The sequence below is a fragment of the Muntiacus reevesi genome, chromosome 5 (genome assembly GCF_963930625.1).
Source record: "Muntiacus reevesi chromosome 5, mMunRee1.1, whole genome shotgun sequence".
Taxonomy (NCBI): domain Eukaryota; kingdom Metazoa; phylum Chordata; class Mammalia; order Artiodactyla; family Cervidae; genus Muntiacus; species Muntiacus reevesi.
In genome coordinates, this window is record NC_089253.1 from 95,262,268 (window position 1) to 95,288,243 (window position 25,976).

Genomic DNA, 25,976 nt, shown 5'->3' on the forward strand with positions numbered 1-25,976 from the left:
CAGTGATTATGTTAGCTTCCTCTTCAAATGGATTTCCTGCCATTCTGCATTAGTCTTTTTTCCCTTCCCTGTGCACCATGGGGAACAACTCAGTGAAAAGCAGGGGACTGGGAAGGAAGATGGACAGGTCAGGTGGGTTCGCTTGTGCAGGTGTGTGCAGTGTGTACCCTAGGACTGGATGCACTGCCGAAAGCAAAGCTCCACCTACAGTCTATGGGAAGGGGCTCCCTAATTAACAAAAGGCAGATTTCTAAAGTCGGGACAGTCTGCACGGCTTTTTGGAGGATCCTGAGGGACCCTGCTTTTCATGTACTGAAAACGGGCATCAACTGTATTTCCAGGCTTCGAGGGTCATTCCGTCAGAGCAGAGCATGAAACCTTTGGAAGAGCCAGGAAACCACATGAGTGAGTGTCCTTCGAGCGGCGCACACTTCAACATTTACACTTTAAGTGGAAAATCTAATGTTTCTGATAAAACTGCCTGATGTAAATGTTCTCACCTGTTAGAAGAGTAATAACAAAAGTACACAGCACTGTCGTTTATTCTGCGTCCCTAAGAGAAGGTGGACGGTTCTCGGAAGGAGCCTCCCGCGGGCACAGAGACTGGTGTCTCCCGGCTCTGGAGGCCCGAGAACCCGGCGGACTTCAGCCTCGTCCGTGGACCTGGCCCCGTGGCGCCGACGCCCGCGCCCGAGACCCGGGACCCAGAGGGCAGGTTTCCGCCTGTCGGCCGCCGCCAGGAGGTGCGGGCCAGCGCCGGGGGCTCCACCCGAGGGTGCCGCCACGGCGCTCGCGACGGGAGAGGCCGTCCCCTTCCGAACCCCCGCGGTCGGGCTCGCTGTGCAGCCCGGGTCCGACCCGACCCGCACCCGGTGGCGGGCAGTACGAACACGGCCGGGGAAAGCCTCGCGGGCCCAATTCCAGGGACTGTAGCATCGCGCTCGGAGCCCAGAAGACAGGGCCGGCACCGGAGAAAATCAGCTGCCCGACTCGCGTGGAAGAGACCACCGCGCAGGACCTTCTCGCCCACCTCCACGCACGTGGCTAGGGACAGCAACCAGGGTCCCCAAACTTGGTCGCCACCGCCCCACTTAAACATGGCGACCGCAGAAACTACCTGGGAGGCGGCCTTTATAATCATGGCCGCCGCCCCATTTAAACATGGCGGCTGGAGAATCCGCAAGGGAGGAGCCCCTCACAAACATGGCCGTCTCCCCGCCCATACGTAAAATGCCGAGTCTGTTGGGTCACATACCTGGGGACGCCGAGCTGTGATTGGCCAGCCTTCTGGTGGCGTCACACGCCGCGGCGCGAGTCAAGGGCCGCTGGATCTCTGCTCCGCTGGAAAGGATTAGTCTGGGCGCGGGGCCTTGGCGGCGGGTCTAGGAGCGGCAGCGCGCCGCTCACACTCATGAGGAGCCGGAAGGTGAGGGGGGCGGAGGCCGCGTGGGAGCTGAGGCTGAGCCACAGGACGCCTCGCATGGAGAGGGGGAGGGGTCTCCGCCTGCGTCTTGACCCCCGGAAGGGGTCTTCCAGGCCACGCCCCCCGGGAGGGGGGGTTCTCCCAGGCCACGCCCTTGGACTCCCCCTATACACAAGCACACGCCAGACACACAGGCGCACGTACCCTACGCCCCCCGGCTGGGGGACTTTGAGAAGGATGTTCCCAGACCAAGTCTGGGATTGGGGGGGGCTCCCGGGGGGGGCTCCCTCTCCAGCGCTAGTCTGAACCCTCGATACTCTGACGCTGCCCGGCCCGGCGTCTGTCAGCCCAAGTTGGGGCCCACGACGAGGGGTCCACCCTCCGAGAATTGAGGGGCGCTAGCTCCTGGTACTGGTTGCCGTCGGGCGGTCTAGGGCCCGGTACTGGATACACCCTGCCTGGGGAGGTGGGCCTCCTGGGCTGGGAGCCGCACCTGGGCTCTCCTGGTCGGCGCTCGTTTTTATTGTTTGTACCTTTGACTCAAAAGTGGGTCTCCTGAAGACCCCATGTGGATGGCACTTTCCCAGTCTGACTTCCCTGACGTGTGATGGATTGTTTAGCTCCGCCGCTTGGGTATTCCCATGGATCCTCCTGCAATGCAGGAGGTGCAGGTTCCATCCCTGAGTGGGTAAGATCCCCTGGAGGAGGAAATGGCAACACACTCCAATATCTTTGGAATACTGGAATCCCATGGACAAGAGGAGCCTGGAAAGAGTCGGACAGGACTGAATGAGCTCTTGCTGCTTGCAAGATCTTCCATAGTCCTTGACTTGCAGCGTTTGTAGTGTTGCATCTGATTATAGATCTCTTTGTAGTTGTCCTACTTGAAATTCAGTTATTTGAGATTGCTGGGTTTGTACATTGTTCTTCAATAAATTTAGGAAGTTTTCAGCCCTTATTTTTTCCAATATTTTTTCTACTCTTTTCTTCCGGGTACTCCCATTACATGTATGATGGTGCATTTAGTGGTCTCTGAGGCTCTCTTCATTCTATTTCATCCTTATTTCTCTTTGTTTTTTGGTTTGTGTAACCTAGCAATCTGTCTTCAAGTTCTCTTATTCTTCTGGTCCATATCTCTTCTTGAGCACCGCCCACCCCAAACCCACCAGTGAATTTTTAATTTCAGCTATTGTAATTTTCAACTTTTGAGTTCCCATTTGACTTTTTTTATAATGTCCATTTTTTTATTGATAAACTCTATTTGATATGTCATTAAATCTTCTTTAATCATGGTTTCTCTTAGTTCTTGAATATGTTTAAAATGGCTGGTTTGATGTTCTTTTCTGATAAATCCTGCATCTGATCGTTGTCACAGGCAGTTTCTGTTACCTGTTTTTATTGTTTGTACCTTTTTTAGTGTTTGGGTCTGCGTTCCTGTTTCTTTGCATGCTTCCTAGTTTTCTGTTGAAAACTGGACATCTGAAATTACTATAGCAACTCTGGGTGCTGTGTCCCCCACCCCCGCCCTGAGTGGTAACTAGCCCTCTGAGGAGCGGTTGCACCCCAAGATTTTTAAGGACTATGTAGAAAGCACTTAGACGTGCCTGCTGCTACTGGAAAGCCTACACAGCAACATGCCGCAGAACCGACCAAGAGTCTTGGCTCAGTGCCCCCAGAAGCCACCAGAGCTTTCATGTGGGAACTCTGGTGGTAGGACGGGGAGGGGGACTCCAATGAGTGTGTGACCCCAGCAGGGTCCTCTTCCGAGTCTGAAGTGGGGGTGCTGCTTTTAAGGCTGTTCAGCACAAGCAGAACCTGAGCGTCAACACTTGGGTGATGGCAGCTGTCACGAGGGCCAGTTCATTTCCCCCTCCACCTCACCTTGAGAAAGCCGGCGTGACCCGGTATCGATATATTTGAAGTTGGACTCTTAAGGACGAGACCCATTGGTGTCGTGTCTGGGGCTCAAAAGAGCTCTGGTACCAGAAAAGAATTCAGCAAGAGCAAAGTGATAGATAAGAAGTGATTATTAGAATGGATGCTTGTGTGGTTTACAAGTGGGTGGAAAAGGGTGCTGCCCCCTGAGAATTTAGTGGGCTACAGTTTCATAATCAAAGGAAAAGTGGACGGGGAGAAGAACTTGGTCTTTCTTGAGTAGGCATCATGCTTCCATCATCAGCTCCTTCTCCAGGTTGGGCAGGGGGGTTTTCTTGTCCCTACATGGTCAAGTAAGGTCCATAAATTATTGTTTTGTGTGTGCAGAGAGCACATCCTAGGGATCATTACCTTACTGAGCTCACTGGGCAGGACGTGGAGCTCACGCCACCACTGTTATTGTTTGGGGACATGTCTTATACTTCTGTCTCATGGTTTTGTTGCTAAGCAAGCCCGCTTTCTTGAGTAATCACTAACTTAGTGGGGGTCTCCAATATTTTTTCTACTTACAATCCCCTAGTGGGATTCTCCAGGCAAGGATACTGAACTGAGTTGCCATCCCTTCCTCCAGGGGATCTTCCCAACCCAGGGATCGAACCTGTATCTCTTATATCTAAGGCTCTGCGGATGGGGGCAGTGGTGGGGCGGGGCAGGGATGGGTGAGAAGTTGCTCTTAAAGGTTTCTCAAGGAGCTTGTGTGATCTCTGATCTCTCTTCTCCACTTTGGCATGTGCTGCCCCCCATCCAGCAGGTCTGTGACTTCAACTCTAGGCCGCTGTGAGCGGGGGCTGTCTAGTTTGCCCTCCACAACTCCCTCCTCCCTGTCACCCACCTTTCTCACTTTCAAGTTCTCACCTGAGCTTTCGTGTGGTGTTTGCTAAGTGTCTAAGTGTCCCCGTTCTGGAACAGAGAAAGCAGTTAGTGAAGAAGCAGGTGAGAGTCGCATAAAGCCCGGTCTCATCTTCATTTTGATAGATGTGCGGGTTGTTGGCTCCAGGGAAGCTGAGGGAGGCCTGGGCGGGAACTCCCTTGTCATCTTCGCTGCTTTTCTGAAAACCTAAAGTTACCCTTAAATAAAATGATTGTAAGCTTTATTGTTTTAATTAATCCCTTCCTTGTTATTAGAAGACTTAATTTGCTTTCTAAGCGAGATGGCGGTGGGGTGGTTTGTCGGCTTCGAGGTCTGTCCACCAGCAGCTGGAGCCCCTTCAAGATGATGGGATTGGGACCCCTCCCCTGAGATTTCAAGGAGGGGGCATGGAGGGGTGTCTTTTGCTTTTTTCACTGTTTACCAAGAACTCGGACACCCTGTAAAAGTTTGAGAACTTTCTGAGCAGGGACACAGGCTGCCGTCTTGCCACGGTCAATAAAAACCTAGGGGCAGGAGGGGCCGTCTCAGTCTCTGACTGGCCTCTGGTCTGGCCCAGCTGGCAGGTGGAGTGCGGTCCTCTGCGCGCCTCCGAGCCCGGAGCTGCTCAGCTGCGTCAGCCTCAGCCCAGGACACCCACGTCGCCACGTCTGCCCGGACAGCATGTCAGGTGAGCCTCACCCCTCGGAGACAGGGCTGGACGGAGTGTCCACCTTCCCACGGGATGTGTTGCAATAGAAAGCCCGGGGCGAGGCCAACAGACCAGCATGAAGGTCACAGTGCTGGGACCGTGGGAGGACCCACCTCAGGGCTTGTGCTACCCTCTGAGGGCAGTGGGCTCAGCGGCCTTTCCAGGCAGCCTAGGTGGCGTGGGCACGCACTGTGCTGCTCCCCATTGTGGGCAGACCCATGTCTGCCGTCCAGGGTCTTGCAGGCCTGGCAGCCAGGCAGCCCCAGCTCCTGGAGCTGCTCCCTGAGCCACAGCCTGGGGTCCGGCTGCACCGGCCCGTATCTCCCAGGGCACTGCCCCCTAAAGCTGCACTGAGTCAAGTCCCGTTCCTGCGCTGGGATGCAGAGCTCTGTCTCCTGGGAGCCCACATCCCAGCAGAGACAAACGGAAACTGGTTCTTGGGTTGTCATTTCACTTATCACAATACCCTTCGGGGGACAGCACTGGGCGTATCTGAACTTTCTCCCAGGCATCCATCTGGACACTGCCCCTTCACTGGGAACAGTGAAAGGACCCTGTCCTCGAAGCTCTGGTGCCAGCAGGGACACTGTTGGCCGGGAGCAAGACGACCAGCCTCCAGGGTTGAGGCGTGTTAATTATATGCCATCTGCTTCGTACCCTAAGACACGTCTGGTGTCCCCTTGCATGTTCTCTCCTGACAGACTCCCTCATCACACAAAGCCACCGACAGGCGGACGTCCAAGAAGTTCAAGTATGACAAAGGTCACCTTGTGAAGTCAGAACTCCAAAAACACGGGAGTGACAGCGCTGCCACGCCCTCCGAGACCCCGGGTACACACGAATCTTTGGTGTCGACTGAGGATGGGGCATCGCTTCTGGGAAAGGAAGCTGGCGGCTCCACTCCTCGGGGGACAGCTGGTCCCCTCCCGGGGCACTGCGGAACCGAGAGCGATGCCAGCCCAGCAGAGACTGAGGACGAGCCGCCCCCACTGAGACATGGGGCCCCTGTGGGAGGAGAGTCCAACGGTGGCTGCCCCGCTAGGGACGGGGCGGCGCCGAACCTGGAGCAGGGCCCCGCGGCCCCACTGCTCATGGACGGCAGCGCCCTACTGGACGACGACAGCAACCAGCCAATGCCTGTGAGCCGCTTCTTTGGAAACGTGGAGCTCATGCAGGTAAGGCCAGTGCCTCTCTCCTGACCCAGGACGGGTGTCCCTAGCAGATCGCACGCTCGGTCCTGACCTCAGTCCACACGTGAGCATGCTGCTCGGTGCGGGTCACACCCTGGGGAGGAGAGAGCAAAACAGGTGCCGACTTGGGGCCCCACGCCCTAAGTCTGAGAACTGATGCCCTGGTGAGCGCAGGTGTGGGCAGGCCTGGCCCCGGGTGAGTCTGGGCCCCGCTGTGCACTGGGCGGTCGTGGCCGTGGCCTGTGGTTCTCTGGGCAGTTCCCCACACTTGCCGGGCTGGCTTCTGCCTTTAACCCAGTCCCTCTCCTTCCCTCCATCATGCAGTGGGGAATGGAGCCCACAGTGGGGGCTGGAGCCAGGGGGCTTATGCCAGGTGTTTTCTGCCCTCCAAGGACCTCCCGCCAGTGTCTCCTTCCTGCCCTTCCATGAGCAGACGCGAATTTCGGAAAATGCATTTCAGAGCCAAAGACGACGATGAGGATGACGCCGATGATGCGGAAACGTAGAGGGTGAGAGGCACAGGCTGATTTCTGCACGTCTAGTACCGTTGACAGTGATTCTTTTGCAGATTATGGGGTTTATTCAAAATACATCTCCAAGAGGACGTGCTGGTAATCAGCACTCAGCACTGACCCACACAGGTGGGCAGTCCCTGCGGGAGGCTGGTGCACAGGGGCTAAATGACCTCGGGTATAAAGCTGCTGTTTCCACAGTGATGTGTTTTCTCCCATCTCTACACGTGGTGGTGGGTCGAGCCAACTTCTCTCATAAATGAGAGACATTTCTCTCAAGAAAACTCCTCACTCAAGCTCTCTAGTTTTGATAACATGCAGGTTTATTTTCCATAATCAAAATTTGATCATTCTTATGACTGATTCAATGCCAGTTCTTAAAGAACTCTCCTTTATTTCTGTACACAAAGTTTATGTTTATCTTGGACATTTAGCAGCATCCATATGAAAAAGAAATAAAATATATTTTGAAAATGTTTTTAAGGAAGTTTTCTGTCCCTTGAGCTGTATTCCTTGAGTGAGAAAGCTCATTCCATCCTGTCTTCTCTGCTGAAGGCTGGCTTGGCCCATGGGTCCATTCAGCAACCAGAGTGGGGGGGCCCCTGGGTACAGTCCCCCCAGCTGCGAGCACAGGGCTGTGGACTGGAGAGGACATGGCCCCTCTGGTGAGGCCGTGGGGTCTCTAAGGCGGCAGGCGTTGGTGCGTCTCTCATGGCCCCTCTGGCGAGGCCATGCACTCTGTGCCGTGGAGTTGCCGGGCACCGCTGCCCAGCTGAGCTAAACCGCCAGAGTCCCGGTGTCACAGGACACCTGGGTCACATCCCTCCCAGTGGGCTCTGGAGAGGGACGGGGGCCTGCTTGTCTGCCACCACCTCCTGTCACCGGCTGCTTGCAGAGGACACCAGGGACAGGACAGGAGGGGCGTCCAGGAGGAAGCCTGTCCTGAGTGACCGGCACGGGAGGGGAGCGGCCTGCAGTCCCAGAGGCCGAGCTAGGTTTTCATGCGCGAGTAGCAGTGTCGCTGTTTCTGGGCTGGTAGACACTTCTGGTTCAATCATCATGGCCTCTAGACGTCCTGTGAACCACGTTTGGGAGCAAAGTGTAGTTGAAATGCCCAGTGAGGCTCCACGCTGTCCTTTGACAGTCCACAGTACTGCCCCGAGATGCCTGTCACCACAGTCACCACATCCGTGTGACCGCTGTCCTGTCGGCAGCCGTGACGGCCCCCGCTCTGTGATTTACTGACGACAGACTGCTTTAATGATGTGACAATACTGCTTGTGAAGCATTCTGGCAGCAGCCAGGGACAGTAATTTACAGGATTATGCAAGAATGACGGTTGTGACTGCAGCGCTGGGATGCCTGGGGGTTGACCAGCCTGCTTCCGATTTCAGGGGATTTTATGTTTCACGCACACTGGCTCTCGGGAGAAGCGTCAGCCCTACAGGACATGTGCCTCCTCGTGTTCCCACCAAAATGCAAAATGTCACCTTCAGTCCTGGAAGCCCAAGCCCTGGCTCTGGGCAGCGTCTTACACGTTCTGAGCCTTTCTGTCTCTAACCCATGATAGATGGTACGTTGGGTCGTCCTGCCCACTTCCCCAGCACCAGCTGGCTCCCCTAAGTCGCAGCTGTGGTCTCTTGTGGAGACTGTAGGGTCACGCTGAGCGCAGGGAATGCCCTATGGACTCTGCTGGGTGTTGGAGGTGGCGGCTGGCAAGTCTGTGTCCCTGACGGTCACTCCCCAGTGAGATGTCACCAGAAGAAAACCCCGATGTCCCTGTGAAGAGGAGCTGAGACCAATGCGATGTGTCTGGGGAACCTGCTCTGTACTCACACTAATGGACAGCACAGAGAAAACACCCCAACAGGCCAGCCCAGGGTGACGAGCAAGACCAGAGGAGCGCGGATCAGGCCCAGGATGAATTAAAGTTTCAAAAAGCATATCACAGTGCGTGTTAAATTACTCTAACTCTGAGTAATCTGAGGGTGCATCCTGCCCAGGGTGTCTGGGGTGGGTAGAATAAGGAGGCGGGTCCTAAGGATGCTCTGTGGAGCTGCTTTCCAGAAATGTCAGGAAGAGGCTGGAATGGATGCACCCCCGCAGCACAGGGCGTTGGGGGATGAGGGGGGTCAGCTGGAGGGACCAGGGCCCCCGGGTGTGGTTGTGACTCCGCTGCACAGACAGGACAGCCGCGCTCTGGGGCGTCCAGCCCCTCCCACGTCCCCACCTCCCATCAGACCAGGTCAACACCATGAGCTGACACAGCATTTCTCAAATCCCACACAGGACTGGCACTTCATAAAGTATGTGGAGGGACTTCCCTGGTGGCCCGTTGAGACTACGAGTTCCCAGTGCAGGGGGCCCAGCTTCCAGCCCTGGTCAGGGAACTAGATCCCACATGCCGCAACTAAGACCCGTGGCAGCCAAATAAATACATTTTAAAAGTTCTTTAAGAAATAATAATAAAAAAATTAAGTGTGTGTATTTCAGTGACATAGATAGAAAGATTTGGGTCAGTTTTTTAAGTCGTTGACCCCTTATTTTTCTCATTTTTGTCATTCTCAATGAGGGCAAACTTTTTTGACGTCTTATTTTTTTTAATCTTTATTGCTTTTGTGATTATAAAATAAGTATAAAATTCAGGTATTACAAAATATGACTTTAAAAAGTAAATTTTTAAAAATTATGAAATCATTTCAAAATCTTCAAGTATCATAAAATGCATGGTTTAGAAAATTGGTCCTTTGTGATTCAATAGCACCCACTCCACCCCCCAGGATTCCTGCTGTTCACATGCTGTGTGTCCCTTTGTGACAGTCTCTGCATGACCAGCACAGGCGTGTGATACACACGCATGTCACACTGGACATGGCCAAGCCACCTTCCTCGCCTGGACGCTTAACAGCCAGCTTCCCACATCTCACAAAACGCCTAAAACTGCTACAGCGTTTGTGTTAGGTAGAGGCATCAGGTTGAATCATGAAATTAATCTGACCATTTCTGACCCATAAAAACAGCAATTTCCCATGGTCCAGTGTCAGGCCACAATCAGCTCTCCGGACATTTGGAGGATTTCCCACTGTTTGCTGTTGGGAACAGCACAGCAGTGAATAAATATCCTTGTATTTTACCTCAAAAGAGTCACAGCTCTTTCAAGCATTCAGAAGAGGCCTGAGGAAGGGGCGCTGCATTGCCTGGGGAGCGGAGGCCCATGGAGCTGAAGTCTAAACTCACAAGTTCCCCGAAGCCCGCCCAAGTGGCCAGGCAAGGGGGCAATCTACCTGATGGTGGACACTGCACTCACACGGGTGAAGCCTCAGGGCCGCCGCTCCTGACCCCAGGCATCCCGGGAGCCCCCAGACTTGTCCTCTGGCAGCTGAGCTCATGGAGGTCAGAAAACAACTTCAGAAATGTGCTGCAACCAGAGTTTGTAGGACAATGTTTTCAAGTTTTTTCCAAGAATATTGGAGTGGCTAAAAAAACCGAGCCCCTGAGGCTTCCCTGGAGGTCCAGCGGTGAAGACTGCTTCCAATGCAGGGGCACGGGTTCAGCCTACACGCTGCGTGAAGTAGCACCTGTTGGAAGGCTGCACACACTTGCAGGCCGCCTCACGGGCGCTGGCGGGCAGGCCGCTTCCTCCGTGGTGCCGCTGGGGCGCAGTAGACCCTGCTGGGGTCGCAGTGGAGTTTGTGGGTGGTCTTCTTGTGGCAGGCGATGTGGACTAACTTGAGGTTCTCCAAGGTGAAGAGCAGGCGGTAGAAGTACTCCCAGTCCACCTCTCTCCCCTCCGCGTCGTGGACGGCCGCGGCCAGCGCGGGTACAACCGCACGCTTCTTTTCTATTCTGTAAAGCAAGGTTAGGGACGTCATCTGTCATCACAATGCCCCCGCCACCTGCCCCCGTTTAGTGAGCGCCTCATCTGCTAAACCACAGAGATGGGTGGACAAGGTGTCTACTCGGCTGAGCCATCAAACAAGATTTGGCTGCTTCCAGGAGAGACAGGTGGGGAGGGTGAAGCTCTGCAGAGGAGCCGCCCTTGGACCATCACAGCCAGAGGCGGGTGGGCACTGGGAACAGGCTCACCCGGCAGCCACCGACATATGCTGGGGACACCCCTTCACAGAATGACAGGGGCACCATCGCTGTACATGGCCCCCGCCCACTGGGCCAGCCACCCAGCCATCTCACGTTGTAAAAAGTAGATGGTGCCTAGTTAAAATACTGAGAAGTACACTGGAAAAAATGAGAGTCAACCATAGTCCCATCACATGAACAACATTCTGACTTCCTTAGCTCACACTTTATCTATGTGCAAATTCACTAAAAAATTATAGGATGATATATGAGCATTTTTTTAAAATAGAACCTTACAAACAAAGCTACAGTCACCTCCAACTACAGCCTTTAATCTCACTTCCCAGAGACAATCCCTGTTAAGGGTCTGACATCTGCCTTTCCAGACCTCATCCTATAATCTTATCTGCAGACATGTGTGTCCATTTAAAACAACTATGACATCACTTTATGTGACCCAATTTCATGTATAAATAACAGTTCAAAAGACCTCACGGACCCAGTGGAGAAGCTTGTACACTGAAGAGATAGGACCAGAAACCACAAAGATGGGGGCTGGGGGCCACCAAACTGGCACAGAGGGCCCTGTCCCCACGACACAGAAATGCTGAGCAACAGTGAGTAAGTATCTGGGAATAAAAGAATGAAGGTGGCTCCCTCTGTAGACACAGAAACCATGGCTGGACCACAGGACTGCACTGCACTCCACAGCCCACCAGGGTTCCAGTCCTGCTGGAGTCCCAGGGGCCCCAAAAGCCAGGAGAGGTAGGGCTGAGACCCCCACCCTGGACATTAGAGGAGGCACAAAAAAGCTGTCAAGAGTCTGGGTCTTCGGGAGGAGGAAGGAAAAGCCTCTGTATGAATTACCAACCCCCCTTAGTGGTTCTGGGGGTGGGCCACTCTCAGGGCTGTGCTCTGTGGCTGGGCTGGCTGGGGGCTGGCCCTTCTCCCCACAGGGTCTTTCATCCTCCCTGCAGGTCGGGTTGGGCTTCCTCGAGTGGTGGTGATGGCATTCAAAGAGGACGTACCCATGTGTGAGCCCACACCAGGCCTCCCTGGCTCCCTGTCTGCTGGAGCAGCTGGCCAAGTAGATGCAACGTGGGAGTGGGAAGGAAGCTCGAGGTAAGGATTGCAACTGCTGTGCACAGCGCGCCATCTGCACCCTGTGAACCTCCAGTCATGTGGAAAACCAGGCCCCTCAGCCCACCTCTCACGCAGACACACATCCAACCACATACCGCTGCAGGTGGTATGGAAGCCGCCAGCAAGGAATCAGCACGCAGTTATCTGAGAGCCTCTGACTGAGCCTCACTACACGGGCAAAGCTGGCAGCTACCAGCTCAGATGGGACCGTCTCAAACCCATGGGAATAAGAGCAATAACATGGCCAGTGGGACAGCCCTCAGACCAAAGGACACGTCAAGGTTGACAGGACGGGCTGGGAGTAGCAAATCAGGTTAAATCCAGCCGTGCATATCTGAGGCCATGTGGATCTGAGTCCACAAACACTCACACCATGCAGGCTCGGAGGAGTCGTGAGTGACTGCGGCAGTGAACAGGCACCAGGAGAGGCAGCCAGGAATCCGGCAGCAACTGAAGACACATGCCTACCTCTACACCTGGTGGCTCAGACGGCAAAGAATTCACCTGCAATGTGGGAGATGCGGGTTCAATCCCCTGGGTCAGGAAGATCCCCTAGAGGAGGAAACGGCTACCCACTCCAGTATTCTGGCCTGGAGAATCCCACGGGCAGAGGAGCCTGGTGGGCTAGTGGAGCCTGGTGGGCTACATACAGTCTACAGGGTTGCAAAGAGTCAGACACGACTGAGCAGCTAACACTAACACCAAACAGTTCACAAAGCATCAATAAAATCGCGACGGAAATGACAGAGTCCTTAGACCCAAATAACAATACAGTTACCAACTGACAGGAAGTGGCTAAAGCAGACACCGACCTGAAATGTGTATGTTAGAGGACAGAGAGCTGCAAAGTAACTGATAAGCAAGAAAAAACCTCTAAAATAGAAAGAACGAATGAAAAATAAAAGCCAACTGAATGAAGTTTAAGAAGAGGCCAAGGACAGCTCTGAAGGGAGGAAGGGAAGTGCTGGTTCCAGAAGGAAGACCTGTCACAACATGGGGCCATGATGGGGTGCCCTTGTGGGACTGGCCCCATGCTCCCAATGCCCCTGCTGCAGGGAGCAGGCCTCTGGGCCCAGAAGCCCTGCCCACCTGAAGCCCACCTGGACCCCTGCCCTGCCACCCAGCCATCACTCCCGGGACAGACAGCAACCTGGTGCGCGCACCCTCGTGGTGTGAGGGGGCCTGACGGTGGGGAAGGAGGGCAGACTCTGGAAGCTGGCCACCGCAGAAATGTCCCAGAGCCCTGAAAAGGCCACCAACTGGGACAAGGAACCCGGCCTGGGCTGCGGTGACACTGTCCAGGAGGGCGGACGATGTATGCTGCATTGAGAGTCTGTTACTCCTCTGTGTTTCACTATTTAAACATGTGGCTCGTGGCTTCAGCCCCACCAGAGTCAGGGTGGGCCTGAAGCCATATCTCAGGAAAAGAAGCCGATGTTTTCAGACCCTGGCTGCCTCCTGGTCAAAACCACATTTTAAATTAAAAGCCAGTATGTGTATCTATGTGGATGTACATACATTTAGAGAAAGAGCAGAAATGTAACCGATGTGTTTCAGGAGACGTGACCCCGGGTCCAGTGTACAAGCCCAAATAGCAAAAACATACCCTCAAAGAACCAGTGTCCAGGATGTAGAAAGAATCCCCACAAATTAATTAGGAGACCAAATCCAGACAGAAAACGAGCAGAGGCAGCGACAGCCACTTCACAGAACACGAATGGCCAACAAACAAACGGTCAGTCCACCTTCCTAGTAACCAGGCAATTGACCTGTGATCGGAGAAGCTGTTCCCCACCCAGCAGACGAGGAGCATGCAGAAGATCCAGACACCAAGGGTGGGGGGTGCTGGGGCCCGAGGACTCTCTACCCTGCAGAGCAACCCTGAGACTCGTGGGGGCAGACAGGGACACTAGGAGCCAGCGCCCCACACAGGCAAGAACCCAAGGATACCTTTATGGGGGGGCTCTGCCTGCAGGTTCCTCCATATCTGTGCCTCCTTCATATCAGTGGATTCAACCAACGTGGATGGAGAACTGTAGGATTTCCTACTGAAAAACCTTGTGTGTGAGTGCACCTGCATGGTTCAAACCCCATGCTGTTCAAGAGTCAACAAGAAAAGCGTCTTGGTTAAAATAGTAAAATTTTCCATTTCTTTTTTGAATGAGCTAATATACACATAAAAGCGATCCAGCCACCCAAGACGCACTCACACTGGCTAAAGCGGGAAACGCCCTGCACATCACTGCCCAGTCCCCCCACCCCCTGCCCTGGGACAGGCAGGGATCCCACAGGTGCCAAACTGGCTGGGCCCTCAGCTGCCGACCACTGGCTTGGCCCACGGTGGGAGCTGGGGGTGGGCGAGGGGACATGGAGGGTTGCACTGGTACGGATGGGGACCTGAGCCACCGCATTGAAAGACACCACCACACAGGTGAGCGGTGGACATCTGTGGGTCTGTGATCCAGAAGCTAGGTGTGTGGAACACCAGGCAACCATCAGCCCCGGAGGCCGGGCAGGGCCAGGCCAGCAGGCGCTCTGCAGTCTGTGCCCACACGGGCCACGCCGCGCACTTACACGTGGTCCAGGTTCCAGGTGCTGAAGAGGACACGGCTCTCCCGGTTACTGTAGGGGTTGATGGAGTGTCTGGAGGTACAGTCATCCACGTCAAAAGGACCCTGGACAGAAAAGAAGAGGTGATGGCCCCAAGGCCAAAGAGCCACTCCCCCAAGTCGGAGGAGCCCCAGTCGGGGGTCAGGCCCTGTACACAGTCTGTGCTCAGGAGGCAGACACTCTGTCCTGGCATGGCACCCTGCTCCCTGGTGACCCCAGTGATGCAGTGCATCTGCAGAGGGGACCAGTTAACCCATCAGCCGCCAGGAACGCCAGGATCCCTGCTGTGTGCCTCCTGTGCCCCCAGCCCTCCCCACGCTGCTCCATCAGTGCTCCCTTTCTGCCTCCTCCACGGCGTCCCAGCATTTCCCTGTTGCCTGAACAGGCTGGGCCATGCAGACGCACTAAAGCATCACCTCCTCCTAAAGCCCCAGCTGCACTCCACCCAGAGACCTGGTCGGCACCCTGAGGGCCCTCACAGCCTCTCTGCAAGAAACCCACCACCCAACTCGCTCATAGGCCTTTGACCCAGAGCTTGCCCAGGCTGGGGTGGAGGTTCTGGTCACTGTCCCCGCCACACATACTGCCAGGCTCAGGTCACAAGGAAGTGGTCAGATGAGAGTGACGTGAAGCCAGGTGGGAAGGAGCAGTGTCTGGGTGCTTGGGACATCACCCTTGGAAGGGGCTGCCTGGGGGGGGACAGAGGCACGGGGGGCTATGGGGGGGAGACTGGCCCACTGCCAGTGGCAGGGAAGGGCTTTCACTGGAAATGCTACATGCAGCTCACATCCACCCACACCTGGCCAGCAAACAGCTGTACAAAGCAAGCGGTGCTTCTGCGTTGCCCCACAGCTCAGAACGCCGCTGACACCACCCCGCCAGGGCACCAAGCTGTACCAGTGACGAGATGTCACGTCTGGCCATGACCCTGAATCCGGGCAGGCTCTCTCCTCCGGGCTTTCCCACAGGACAGACCATGCATCAGCGACCACCCAAACAAATGCTTCCCTTCTCTGAGGCCAGGACAAGGTCTCTGCTCACAAGTAGTCGTGTCCTGACCCCTCCCTGCATGAGCATCGTGGGAACTCGTCAGGAAGGCAGGTTTTCAGGCCCCATGGAGCTGCTGAACAACAGCCCCGGAAGGGGCCCAGCCGTCCTCATGAGCCCTCCAGGGGTTCCGATGCCACCAAAGTCTGGGAAACACTGGTGGGGCTGACCATTCTCTCACTCTGTCCAAGCTGGCACCCGAGGGTTGCCCCAGCTCACCAGGCCTTGGCCAGGGAGGCCCAGGAGATGCCCGCAGCTCACCTGGCAGGAGAACCAGCCTTCAGGGGTGCAGAGCCGGCGGCCGGCCTTTGCCCCTCGGTCAAAGTAGCTGCTGTTGTACTGGGCGGCCTGGAGCTTCTGCTGCATGGAGCCCACGAGCCGCAGGTACTCCTCACGAGCCTCTGCGCCCACCAGGGAGGCGCCAGAGGTCACCTGGAGAGGCAGGGGCATCACAGAGCACTGGCCACACACCCTAAAGCCCACCACTGCCTGGCTCCCAGTCCATTGAATGCCACGGCCCTCAAAGACCCTGCCCCTGGGGTCCCAGCAGGGCCCTGAGGTTAGAGGGTCTGGATCCTGCCCCCTGGGGTCCCAGCAGGGACCTGAGGTCAGGGGGTCAGAGCTCACACCTACCCATAACTGTCTCTGGGAAGTTCCTCTGGGCCCATGAGACAGAACTTTGGTCACAATCAGAAAAGAAGCTCAAGCTCCAGGCACACTGGCCGCTCGGTCTCCCAAGCGCTACCCAGTGTTTTGCAGCAAGAAACCAGAGAAGAAGGGTGAAGGTGAAAAGCGACCACCACATCACTACCCACTGGAGTGCAGGTGAGGACTCGCACCCATGGGCCCACACTGAGCACCGGGCAGAGGCAAGGGGACCACCCGGCCCAGTGGGAATGACAGCAGGACAGCAGACGGGTCATCACAGAATGGGGCTGGCACTCAGCGGGGTCTGTGAATGACGCCCTGGAGACACCCCTCAGCCAGCATGGGAAGAGCACTACACCAGCAGAAGGAGCCTAAGGGTGACCACGGTCAGCAGGGGTGGGAGCAGGGATGAGGGGGGGCTGGGTCAGGCCCCAGGGCCTCAGATACCCCAGTCCTGAGGTTTCCTTTGTGCTCTCAGCAGAGCACATGTGGGCAGTTCTGCACCACCAATGATAAACTCTAGTCCAGAACACACAACCGGGAGCAAGGTCACAGTGTGGGGGTAGCGGGTGGCCTGTAAAGAATGGAACATGACACCCCCTGGCTGACATCCGACCATGTAGTATAGGAGCAACGGCAGGGGGCTCCCAGGGCAAGCAACTCATTGCTGGCTCATGTTCACCTGCACCCACATCCACACCAGCCCTCACTCCTCTGACATCCACGCCGGTCCTGGAAGCCAAGTCCCAGTGGCAGAACCAGCTTCCTAAACCTGCCCAGCACACCAGGACCTACCTCTCTCAGGTAGCTCCGGATCCGGCTCTCGCAGCTGTATCTCAAATAGCCAGACTTGCTCCTAAACCGGGACTCCAAGCCTGCCGGAAGGAGAGACAAGATGCCTGGAGCCTGGGGCTGTTATCTCCTGGGAGGGCGGACAGGAGGGCTCTTGACTCGGCTCCATCGAAACATTCTGATGGGGACCTGCTCCTTCTGCAAAGGAAGTCGTCTCCAGTCCACCAGCACAGAGCACCTCAAATGCCACCGGGGAGCCCCTTTCCCAAGGGGGCTGCTCCTCCTGGCTCAGAAGGCCAGTCCAAAAGGTGAGATAGGTCCAGGTGACTGGATAAAGAAGATATAGTCCACCCATGAGATGAAATATCATTCAGCCTTAAAGTGGAAGGGAATCCTGACACCTGCTTCCACACGATGAACCACAAAGAGGTTATGCTGAGTAAAGAAGGAAGATGCATGAGCTTACTCATATGAATGAGGTTCCTGAGGAGTCAGATTCCAGCGACAGGAAGATGGGGGACCAGGGGCAGGAGAGAGGTGGGGAGTGATGCCTACTGTGGACAGAGCCTCAGTTTGGGAGGATGAAAACCTCTGAGAACAGGTGGTGGGGCTGCTACACAACATTGGAATATATTCAATACCCCCAAAGAACTATGTACCCAAAAATGGTGAATATGGTGAATTTTACTTCTCCACGATTGAAAAATAAAACGGCCAACCCCAGGGCTGCCTGGACCCTGGCCCCGTGCTTGGGAAACCCCTGGATTTGGGGACTGATGGAGAGCCCGGGTCTCAGAGAGTCGGTCCCAGGGAAGCCCTCCGCGCCCACTCCCTCCAGGCCAGAATCCATGAGGTACCTTCAAACCACGGCGGGTCCTCGGCCCTGGTTTCGGCCGTGATGTTCTCGCTGACGGTGCCCAGAAGGTCGGCCAGCAGCTTCTGCCGCAGTGGGGCCTTCTCGTCTGAGAGCAGCTGCCGGGCAGCCTGGATGACGCCCGCGTGCGGCTCCTGGAACACGCTCAGGAAGCGGCTGATGTCACTCACAACTGCCACCAAAGGGGACAAACAGAGAGGCCACCAGGCCTTGGAGCACACCCTCTGGGAAACCGCCTCTTTCCCCTGCCCCGACAGCCACCAGCCCAGTGCTCCAGGCCTGGGGCCTGGCCCCCACACTTAAGGTGGCAGTGAGGAGGACAGATGGGGAGGGCACGGGAAATGAAACACACCAAAGAGAGTTGCTGCCCTTCCCACTCGGCCTCCCCTCCTCCAAGTGAAACCACCTGGTCTTGGGCCCTCACTCGAGACCTCAGGCTCCAGCTCATCCCTTCACTATCCGGCAGACTCCCCAGCTTTCCACACGCACCCGAAAGCAGCAAGCCCTCCAGGAAAGCGTGAGAAACTAAGATCTTCATCCTATTAGCAGAAATCCAGACACACAAGGAACAAGCCCCACAGCCGCTTGGGTCATTTCAGGGACTTGGGGCTGCTAGGAGTTCAAACATCAGTGTGATCCACCCTCCACAGGCTAAGCAAGAAAAGCCATGTGATAACAGCAACTGGTGCAGAAAGACAGAAAAAATCTTCAAGACCTAGAGCTTGTCAAAGAAGTCTCAGATTGAACTGCAAAAGTATACTTACAGAAATATAAAGGGGCTTCCCTGATGGTTCAGTGATAAAAAATCAACCTGCAATACAGGAGATGCAGGTTCAATCCCTGGGTTGGGAAGATCCCCTGAAGAAGGAAATGGCAACACACTCCAGTATTCTTGACTGGAAAGTCCATGGACCGAGGAGCCTGGTGGGCTATATAGTCCATGGGGTCACCAAGAGCTGGACACGCCTTAGCGACTAAAATAAGAACAAAGAAAGATAAAAAGGTACTTTACATCAAAAGTAAAAACTTCTACTCCATGTAAAGGACCTGGTTAAGAAAACAAAAAGATGAGCTGCAGAGAAACTATCTGCCAACCACACATCTGACAAAGGCTCATGTCCAGAATGGACCAGGGGAACCCGCAAGACTCAAGCAGGAAAAATACCCAACTACACAGCGGACAAAAGATACTTGGCGAGAAGGTTTACAGATGGTAAATCGCCCCAGGAGAAGATGGCCAACATCATCAGCTGGGAGGGACATGTGAATTCAGACACCACCACACGCCTGCCGGAGTGGCTAAAGCAGAAACAGTGACAAGGTCAAGGGCTGATGAGGCCACAGGCGCCTGCTCCTGTCCTTGCTGCGGAAATAAGCCAGGACCATAGCTCTGGAAAGCAGCGTGGCCAGGGGCGGGGCGGGAAGCGGGGGGGGGGGGGGGGGGGGGGGGCGGTTTCCTTCCTTTTCTTGGTAACAACATTATTCAGATTTAATTCTCTAGAAGGATAAGGCTCGACAGAGGAAGGATGCTCACCACACCATACATGTCACCTTCACTGCTGACAGCAGAATCCCAACCAAGGGCTGAGGTCACATCCACGTTCCTGCTGGGCCTCTCTCTCTCCCCACCCTTTCAGCAGAGGAGGCGGGATAATCTCAGTGCTCAGAGTTCCACTGCCTTCCCACAGCACCTGAATCGGAAGCCCCTTTCTGCAGGGGCCAGACGACCCTCTTGGGGGACATGCACATGCCTGGCCAGGGGCCTACGGCTCCATAGTAGCACTTGTCACCCAGCAAAGACATCACTAAAGACCCACCTCCAAGGGCACTGGCTCCAGTTAAGGCAGCGCCAACAGGAACCTGAGGATGGATGGGTGTCCACCAACCCGACAGAGGTCAGGCGCTGCGCGTACAGTCAGTCACCTGCCCGTCCCTTAGAAAATGGATTAAGGAAATGTTTACCGACCGAGACACAGGGAGTCGTTTGGACTTCTACATGAGTTAACTTGAATTTGATGCCAACTAGAACAGCCTGTCTGTGGTAGATCATACATATGGTGTGCATCTGCCTTAATTATTAAAGAAAAGGGTGCAATGACCAGAAGTAAAGAAAGTCCAGGTTAAAAGTAAATGATTGGGGAATCCCCTAACGATCTTGTGGTTAGGACTCAGCTCTCACTGCCAAGGACCGTGGTTTAATTCCTGGTTGGGAAACTAAGATCCCACAAGCTGTGCAATGCAGCAAAGTAAGTATATAAAGATTAAATGCCCCTGTTCCTGGGACGCCAATGATGGTTACTCCTTCGATGGTCAAGACTCTCTGCCGGTACCAAGGCCACGCTGACTCTCCGTGCACATGCTGATCTGCTGTTTCTGAACCCTTAAAGGAAGGCATCCCTGACTTGCTTAACAGTCTTTGTTCTGAAGACACAAACTGTGCTGAAAACCCTGCTTCTCCGGAGCAGATCCTCAGAGTGATCTGAGAGACTGTCTTCTGGGCTACAGTCCTCAGTTTGGCTCAAATAAAACTTTCCTATTCTTATTATCAACTGTTTATTGATTATTTTCGTCAACAAAGCCCAGCAAACAGGACAACCTTGCTCTCAGGCTCTGCTTCTCCTGTAAAACTGGGCAGCCCCTGAACCCCAAAGCCCACCCTCTGCCCTTAGGAGTTATTAGGACACCTCAAATGAACATAAATAAAACTAAAGGAATTTCCTAAAGAGACACATACAACAACCAACTGGAGAGGTGTGCTCCTGGCCAAGAGGATGGACAATTCTGCCATGTGAGTCTTCCTCTGGGGACTTTTTCCTTTAGGGTCCAGAGCACAGGGACCCTCCCTCCCAGGGCTGGCATCCGCTAGCAGACCCTCTGCACCTCCACAACCACACCCACTTCCCCATCAGTCTCCAGATCCCCAACACTTACAGCCCTGCCAGGTCTGGCCGGCAGTGAGAAGCACGAGCTCCGAGTTGTCGGGGGCACTCCGGAAGTAATCTCCAGTCAATTCTGTGCCATCCTCATAGAGACACAGGCGGGAACCAGGGACGGGGAGCTGGGGAGAAGAGGGAGGTGAGATCGGGGCGGGATGCTCACTTCCTGGGCCTCAGGGGGGCCCAATCTTTGGGTGGCCAGCTGAAGTCTTCCCATCTGCAGTTCTCACAGAAAACAAGAAGGAATCACGTTGTAAAGAATCCTGCCAGAGATGCAGTCTGCGCGTATGGAGCAGGTCCATCAAGGGCCCCTACTATAGGTCGTTCTAAGACTTGGAAAGTCACAGAGATGAATATACACTGGTGACCGCTTTGCAGGATTCACCACTCAGACCCTTTCAAACAGAGCTCCCCTAAGGCACTTTAAAATCCAAGCCTGTTTCCAAAAATGACGCTTGACTGCTTGCACTAAGCCTGTAAATGCATCCCCATCAACGAGGCACACAGCCTGAGAGGTGTCAGCACGCAGTACCTACGGCTCAAGTCTCTCCCTGGCACTGATTAATTAAGGAGAAACTTACTGAACAGGACTCTCTTCTGTCTACGAAAGTGTGACCAGCTCACGGGACTGTGAACCTGCTGAGGTTTACTCCTTTGCCATGCCACACTGATCCATTTCATAAGTTTTTATACCTAATTCCTTCCCTCCCCCCATGCCATGCAAGTACACACACACCCAGCGCTGGTCTAGGCCCATGGAGAAAGTTAACAACAAGGGTAGGAAGGATGGCTGAAAGCCCTAGAACAGTAGTGCCTAAGGGCCATGAGAGGCCTCGGAGCCTGACCCTTCATGTTATACCAGGGAAACCAAGGCAGGGAGCATGTGAGCCATGAGCCGATGGGCACCTGGGTCTCAGAACCAGGTCCCTGGACCTCAGGCCAGAGCTGTCCCCAGCCTGGCAGTCAGAAGGCAGGAGAGCCATCCTAGTTTTCTACAAAGTCCCCCTGCTCTGAACTGGCCCCTGAGCCAGACAGGGCATTGGGGACTTCACCCCAGCACAGGAAATGAGGATCTCTGCAACCCAGATGTCTCCCACATCCCTGGTTTGGAAGTACAAAAGCAGTGCCTCTTATTCTCCCCAGATATCTCCCAAGCGGGTGGGCTCCTGAGTGCAGGGGTAGAGGCTTCACTCACTCAGGCCGTCTGCTGAGACATGGCACCAGGACCCAGGAGCCCGGAAGGACCCCAATCACAGCCCACCCCCTATCACACACACAACCCTCCCCGCAGTGCCCACACCATCAGAGGCTCAGCTAAGAGGCTTTGGGTGGACCTAGTACTGGGTTGGGTTTAACCACCGGCCTTTCCTTGGTGGCTACAGCAGATTACTCAGTCCCTCAGTGCCCCAATTTCCTCATTTGTGAAATGGGGATGTAAGCACCCAATTCAGAGCAGAGCACCTGAACTCCACCAAAGCCATGTAAAGAGCCCGGACAGAGCCCAGGGTCGGGCACGTGGCCATCGGCAGTGGTCAGGCTCAGGTTCTCTGCCCAGAGATTGTGGACAGCGTCCCCTCCCACTGTTAGGACTCGGGGGCCTACTGTGTGGCTCAGGGCAGCCTGAGCTCGGGTAATCCCGACGCCACAGGACGACGGGTCAGCACGGTCCCATCCTGCAAGTGGAGGCTCCCACCCGGCGGCCCCAGGGGCACCTGCAAGTGTTGGCACCCCTTCCGCAGCACTTCCTCGCAGCTCCTGCCCGCCACCCCAAACTTCTTCTCACTATGCAGGGACCGCAGCTTGAACGTCTTGGGCTTCCGGAGCACCGCCGACATCCTCAGAGACTCTGGTCCCGCGGGCAGCACCTGCTCGGCGGATCGCACTGGTGTCCACTCCGGGTTCCGGAAGAACCAAGGCCGCGCGCCGCCCTCGGAAACTACATTACCCAGAAGGCCAGGAAGGCGGCGGTGCGTCCCCGCCTTGTACGCAGGCGTCGCCGCCGGAAACTTCATTACCCAGAAGGCCAGAAAAGCGGAGGCGCACCCCGGCCTTGTGCGCAGGCGCAGCGCTACAGGGCGGGGTCGCGCACGCGCGGAGGCCCGGGCGGGCCGGCCTGGTTGTCATGAGAGCGGCGGCCGCGGCCCGGGCAATGGGCGCTGGCCGCCGGAGCTGCTCCTTGATTGCCACCGCCGCTGCTGCTCGGGGGTGCGGGCTGCCCCGGGGCGGCGGTGGAGGCGCTGCCTGAGCTCCGCAGAGGGTGCGGCGCTGCCGAGAGCCGGCGGAGAGCCCGAGTCGTGCGAGTGTCCTGACAGGTACCCGAGCGGGCCGGGGCGGGACCGACGTGCGGGGTTCGGAGCGACGGGGCTGGATCCACACGGGCCTCCGTGGGCGCGGCTCGCGCGCTGCGTCACCGTCCGGGCGGCCCGCGGTGCCTGCGCTCGGTCCCTGCGTTGGGCGGCTGCGCGAGCCTGGCGACCCCGACTCCGTGGGGGCGAGGTGGGAAGGAGCCGGCCCTTGAACCTCGTCTGCTCCGAGGACTCTCTGGGGCACTTGCGAACCTTGAGGTTGCTGCACCAAAAGCCATTTAACTGTGTGCTATTTACCATAAACCGTTTAACTGTGTACTACTTACATTTTCCTAAGAAGAAAAGTGAGTACAAGTTTCGTCTCTTAAACCTTGTAGCAAGACGTTCGGAAGTTGCTGAATTGTTTCAGTGTTTAACGTAGCTATCCAGTTTCCCTGGTGCAGAGTGAAAAGCTGACTCCGCAGGGATGCCGGAGATGGAGCCGGCGCTCGTTGTGGGGAGAAGACCTCTGTGCACCCGGCCAGCTGGGGCCCGACAGAGCTCCGGTTCTCCCGAAAATGTTAACGGTGAATTTTGTGGTGCCTGATACTAGTGTCCTCAGTGACACCCCAAGTCTCTTACAGAAGACTTGAAGGATTATGCAGAAGAGATCCTAGAGTACAGGGTGGACGGAGGTGGCCGAGAAAGAATCCTTTTCAAATACCCAAACCGAGGTAATAACGTTGCCTCTGCCGTTCCTCGGCACTTCTCCTACCTGGCTCCTAGATGCCAGGGTTGTGTTTGGGATTTATTGAAGCCGGATTGTATAGTGGACACATCCTTTATTCCCTTTTAAAGGGCCCCATTTCTGAGTCTTAGCGCCATGGCCGAGGGTGTTGGTCAAGATCAGAGACTCTGGAGCCTGAGCAGCCTTAGGACAAACCCAGCCTGCCTGGCTTCATAGCTGATGACCCTGGGCCAGGCCTCGCTGTGCCTCAGTTTCATCATCTCTACATCAGGACTGTCAGAACTGTCATGAGGGTGTAAACACGTGTATCTGCATGCAGACACACAGTGAGAGGAAGTCGGTCTGTACACACATAGCAAGATGAATAAATAACATTTCAGACCTGCAGAATTTCAGGGTACATGGTCACACTCAGGTGAGAATATTGAATAGATAACCTCTTTTGTTCACGGTGGGATAGACAGTAACAGCACCTTTAAAGATGCTGGAAGGATGTGGGGAATCCCCAGCACAGGGCTCTCACCCTGAGCTTCAATAAGTTTGACTGGACTTTAGAGTCGACCACCTGAAGAGGATTAGAACGGCAGATTGGGCTTGAGCAGGGTCCCTCAGGCAGGGCAGTGCTCCAGGTCGGGAGGCGTGGCTACTGTCTTTTAAAGAAGACAATGGGATCCCTAAGAGGGGATGTATTCAGTCATTGTTCCAAAGTGGGGCCAGTGACACTTGGCTCAGAGGGGTGGGGTTAGAAATGGATGGGCTGGGGGAGGTATGGAGGCCGAGGGGAAAGTCAGCCCTGGCTGTGAACCTGAATCCCAGCGCGTGGGAGGAGCTGCAGACTGGGTGAGGCTGGTGCCTGTCTGGCGTGGGAGCTGGAACACAGGCCAGGCTCTGCAGTTGCTGTGGGTTAAGTCACACACGCGTCCGTTTTCTGTGCCTGCGTTTCATCCATTTCTGGGTTAGTTTGGTGTTCCTCTGCTATCCTGTGACGTCTCTCAGTGAGCTTTGTATACCGAATGACCGGGATCTTTAATAGTGGTTTCTCTTTCTATTTTTAATGTGTTTGTTCATGTAGTCCAAGAAACCTTAGCAAGTGCCGGCCAGTAATTAATTTGTTGACATAGTCCTTTTCAGGGTCTCAATAACAGTCAGAGGAGGATCCAGATCCATCCCGAGCACATTAAAACAAGCATGTCTTACGTGGAGTGTGCTCATGCGTTACTGCCTCCTGAAAATCTCAGTTAATACTGTGTCCCATCTCAGAGAACCTTCTGGAGAAAACTTTATCCTCTGTTTTTGAGGACTCTTGGTTGCATACTGACCCTTCATCCAAATTGGCCTTCTGCAGAGCATCAACAGCCTTAGTAACTGGGGAGTCAGTGGAAGTCTGTGAGTCCTTTGGGCTTTAAGTCCTGATGCTCACAACGTGGGTGTCCCTGCCTCTCTCAGTACTGCTTCCCCATGTCAGCCCCGCCCCTTGTCCAGAGCTCCTCCTGCTCTAGCAGCCACCCTCCTCCAAACCCTCACTCCCTACCCCTGACGCTGTGCTGCAGCTCAGCCCCCGTAGCGGAGTCCTGGGACTGAGCAGCTTGGTCCCGTTCTCATGACTCCATCCCTGAGTCAGTTCCTGAGGAGAAGGTGGAAGTCTTGAACTGACCAAGCCAGGAAATGTGCCCCACAGGTGGGGGCTGAGGGGTGCAGGGTGTGGAGAGGGCAGAATCATGGAGGGAAATCAGGGTTGAGGTGCTGTTTTTAAAGGAGTGGGCAGAGCTGGACATCATTACAGCCACTCTTAACACAATAGTAGGTAGCTGTGAGCCAAGCCAGGTACACTAAAACATCCTGAGAGAAAAATCATCCAGGCAATACTTACCCATCTCCCCACCGTTGACTATGCAGCCTGGCTCCAGGAGCATGGTTGTGCATGGAAGGTTCTGTCTATGGTTCTGCTCTCCCTCTGCTGGTCAGTTTTTTCATGTAGCAATGATTATGCTGTTGATTAAACTGCCCCCTTTCCCCTTATCTTTGTATAGCTCTTTGACACACTGGTTTATTAGTTTCCCGGACTTCCCTGGTGGCTCAGACGGTAAAGTGTCTGCCTACAATGCGGGAGACCCGGGTTCGATCCCTGGGCGGGAAGATTCCCTGGAGAAGGAAATGGCAACCCACTCCAGTACTGTTGCTTGGAAAATCCCATGGA

The 25,976-nt window shown here is 55.1% G+C and overlaps 3 protein-coding genes across 8 annotated transcripts in view; 2 read left to right on the plus strand and 1 right to left on the minus strand.

The window, feature by feature from the left end:
- The first annotated feature begins 1,276 nt into the window (after window positions 1-1,276).
- C5H1orf174 (chromosome 5 C1orf174 homolog) lies at window positions 1,277-7,097 on the plus strand. Its single transcript, XM_065935887.1, has 4 exons — window positions 1,277-1,426; window positions 4,786-4,896; window positions 5,619-6,092; window positions 6,500-7,097. The coding sequence occupies exons 1-4, from the start codon at window positions 1,412-1,414 to the stop codon at window positions 6,611-6,613; spliced, it is 714 nt and encodes a 237-aa protein (XP_065791959.1). The 5' UTR covers window positions 1,277-1,411; the 3' UTR covers window positions 6,614-7,097.
- A 2,121-nt stretch (window positions 7,098-9,218) lies between these two features.
- Window positions 9,219-22,775, minus strand: DFFB (DNA fragmentation factor subunit beta). 2 transcript variants are annotated; one of them, XM_065935894.1, is made up of 7 exons: window positions 22,459-22,775; window positions 20,742-20,868; window positions 17,794-17,982; window positions 16,940-17,019; window positions 15,758-15,928; window positions 14,414-14,514; window positions 9,219-10,465 (listed from the first exon to the last, which is right to left on the minus strand). In XM_065935894.1, the coding sequence occupies exons 1-7, from the start codon at window positions 22,756-22,758 to the stop codon at window positions 10,231-10,233; spliced, it is 1,203 nt and encodes a 400-aa protein (XP_065791966.1). In that variant the 5' UTR covers window positions 22,759-22,775; the 3' UTR covers window positions 9,219-10,230. The 2 variants fall into 2 exon arrangements, with proteins under 2 accessions (XP_065791966.1, XP_065791967.1); XM_065935895.1 differs by lacking the exon at window positions 9,219-10,465 and adding an exon at window positions 10,484-12,343.
- A 94-nt stretch (window positions 22,776-22,869) lies between these two features.
- CEP104 (centrosomal protein 104) overlaps window positions 22,870-25,976 on the plus strand; it is a 42,820-nt gene continuing 39,713 nt past the window's right edge. For 2 of the 5 annotated variants that reach the window (XM_065935888.1, XM_065935893.1), the window contains exon 1: window positions 22,871-23,058. The gene's annotated coding sequence lies outside the window, so the exon portion shown is untranslated. Of the gene's footprint in view, window positions 23,059-23,259; window positions 23,397-25,976 lie in introns of those variants that run through there. The other 3 variants (XM_065935892.1, XM_065935891.1, XM_065935889.1) reach the window with 3 other exon arrangements.

Coding starts and splice junctions, on each gene's coding strand:
- C5H1orf174 (XM_065935887.1), top strand. Junction 4,897..5,618: donor CTGCCCGGACAGCATGTCAG/GTGAGCCTCACC, acceptor CTCTCCTGACAG/ACTCCCTCATCACACAAAGC. Junction 6,093..6,499: donor GAAACGTGGAGCTCATGCAG/GTAAGGCCAGTG, acceptor CTGCCCTCCAAG/GACCTCCCGCCAGTGTCTCC.
- DFFB (XM_065935894.1), bottom strand. CDS start 22,758: ATGAAGTTTCCGGCGGCGACGCCTGCGTACAAGGCGGGGACGCACCGC. Junction 17,983..20,741: donor CGGCCAGACCTGGCAGGGCT/GTAAGTGTTGGG, acceptor CTTTGGTGGCAG/TTGTGAGTGACATCAGCCGC. Junction 10,466..14,413: donor ACCTGGAACCTGGACCACGT/GTAAGTGCGCGG, acceptor CTTGCTTTACAG/AATAGAAAAGAAGCGTGCGG.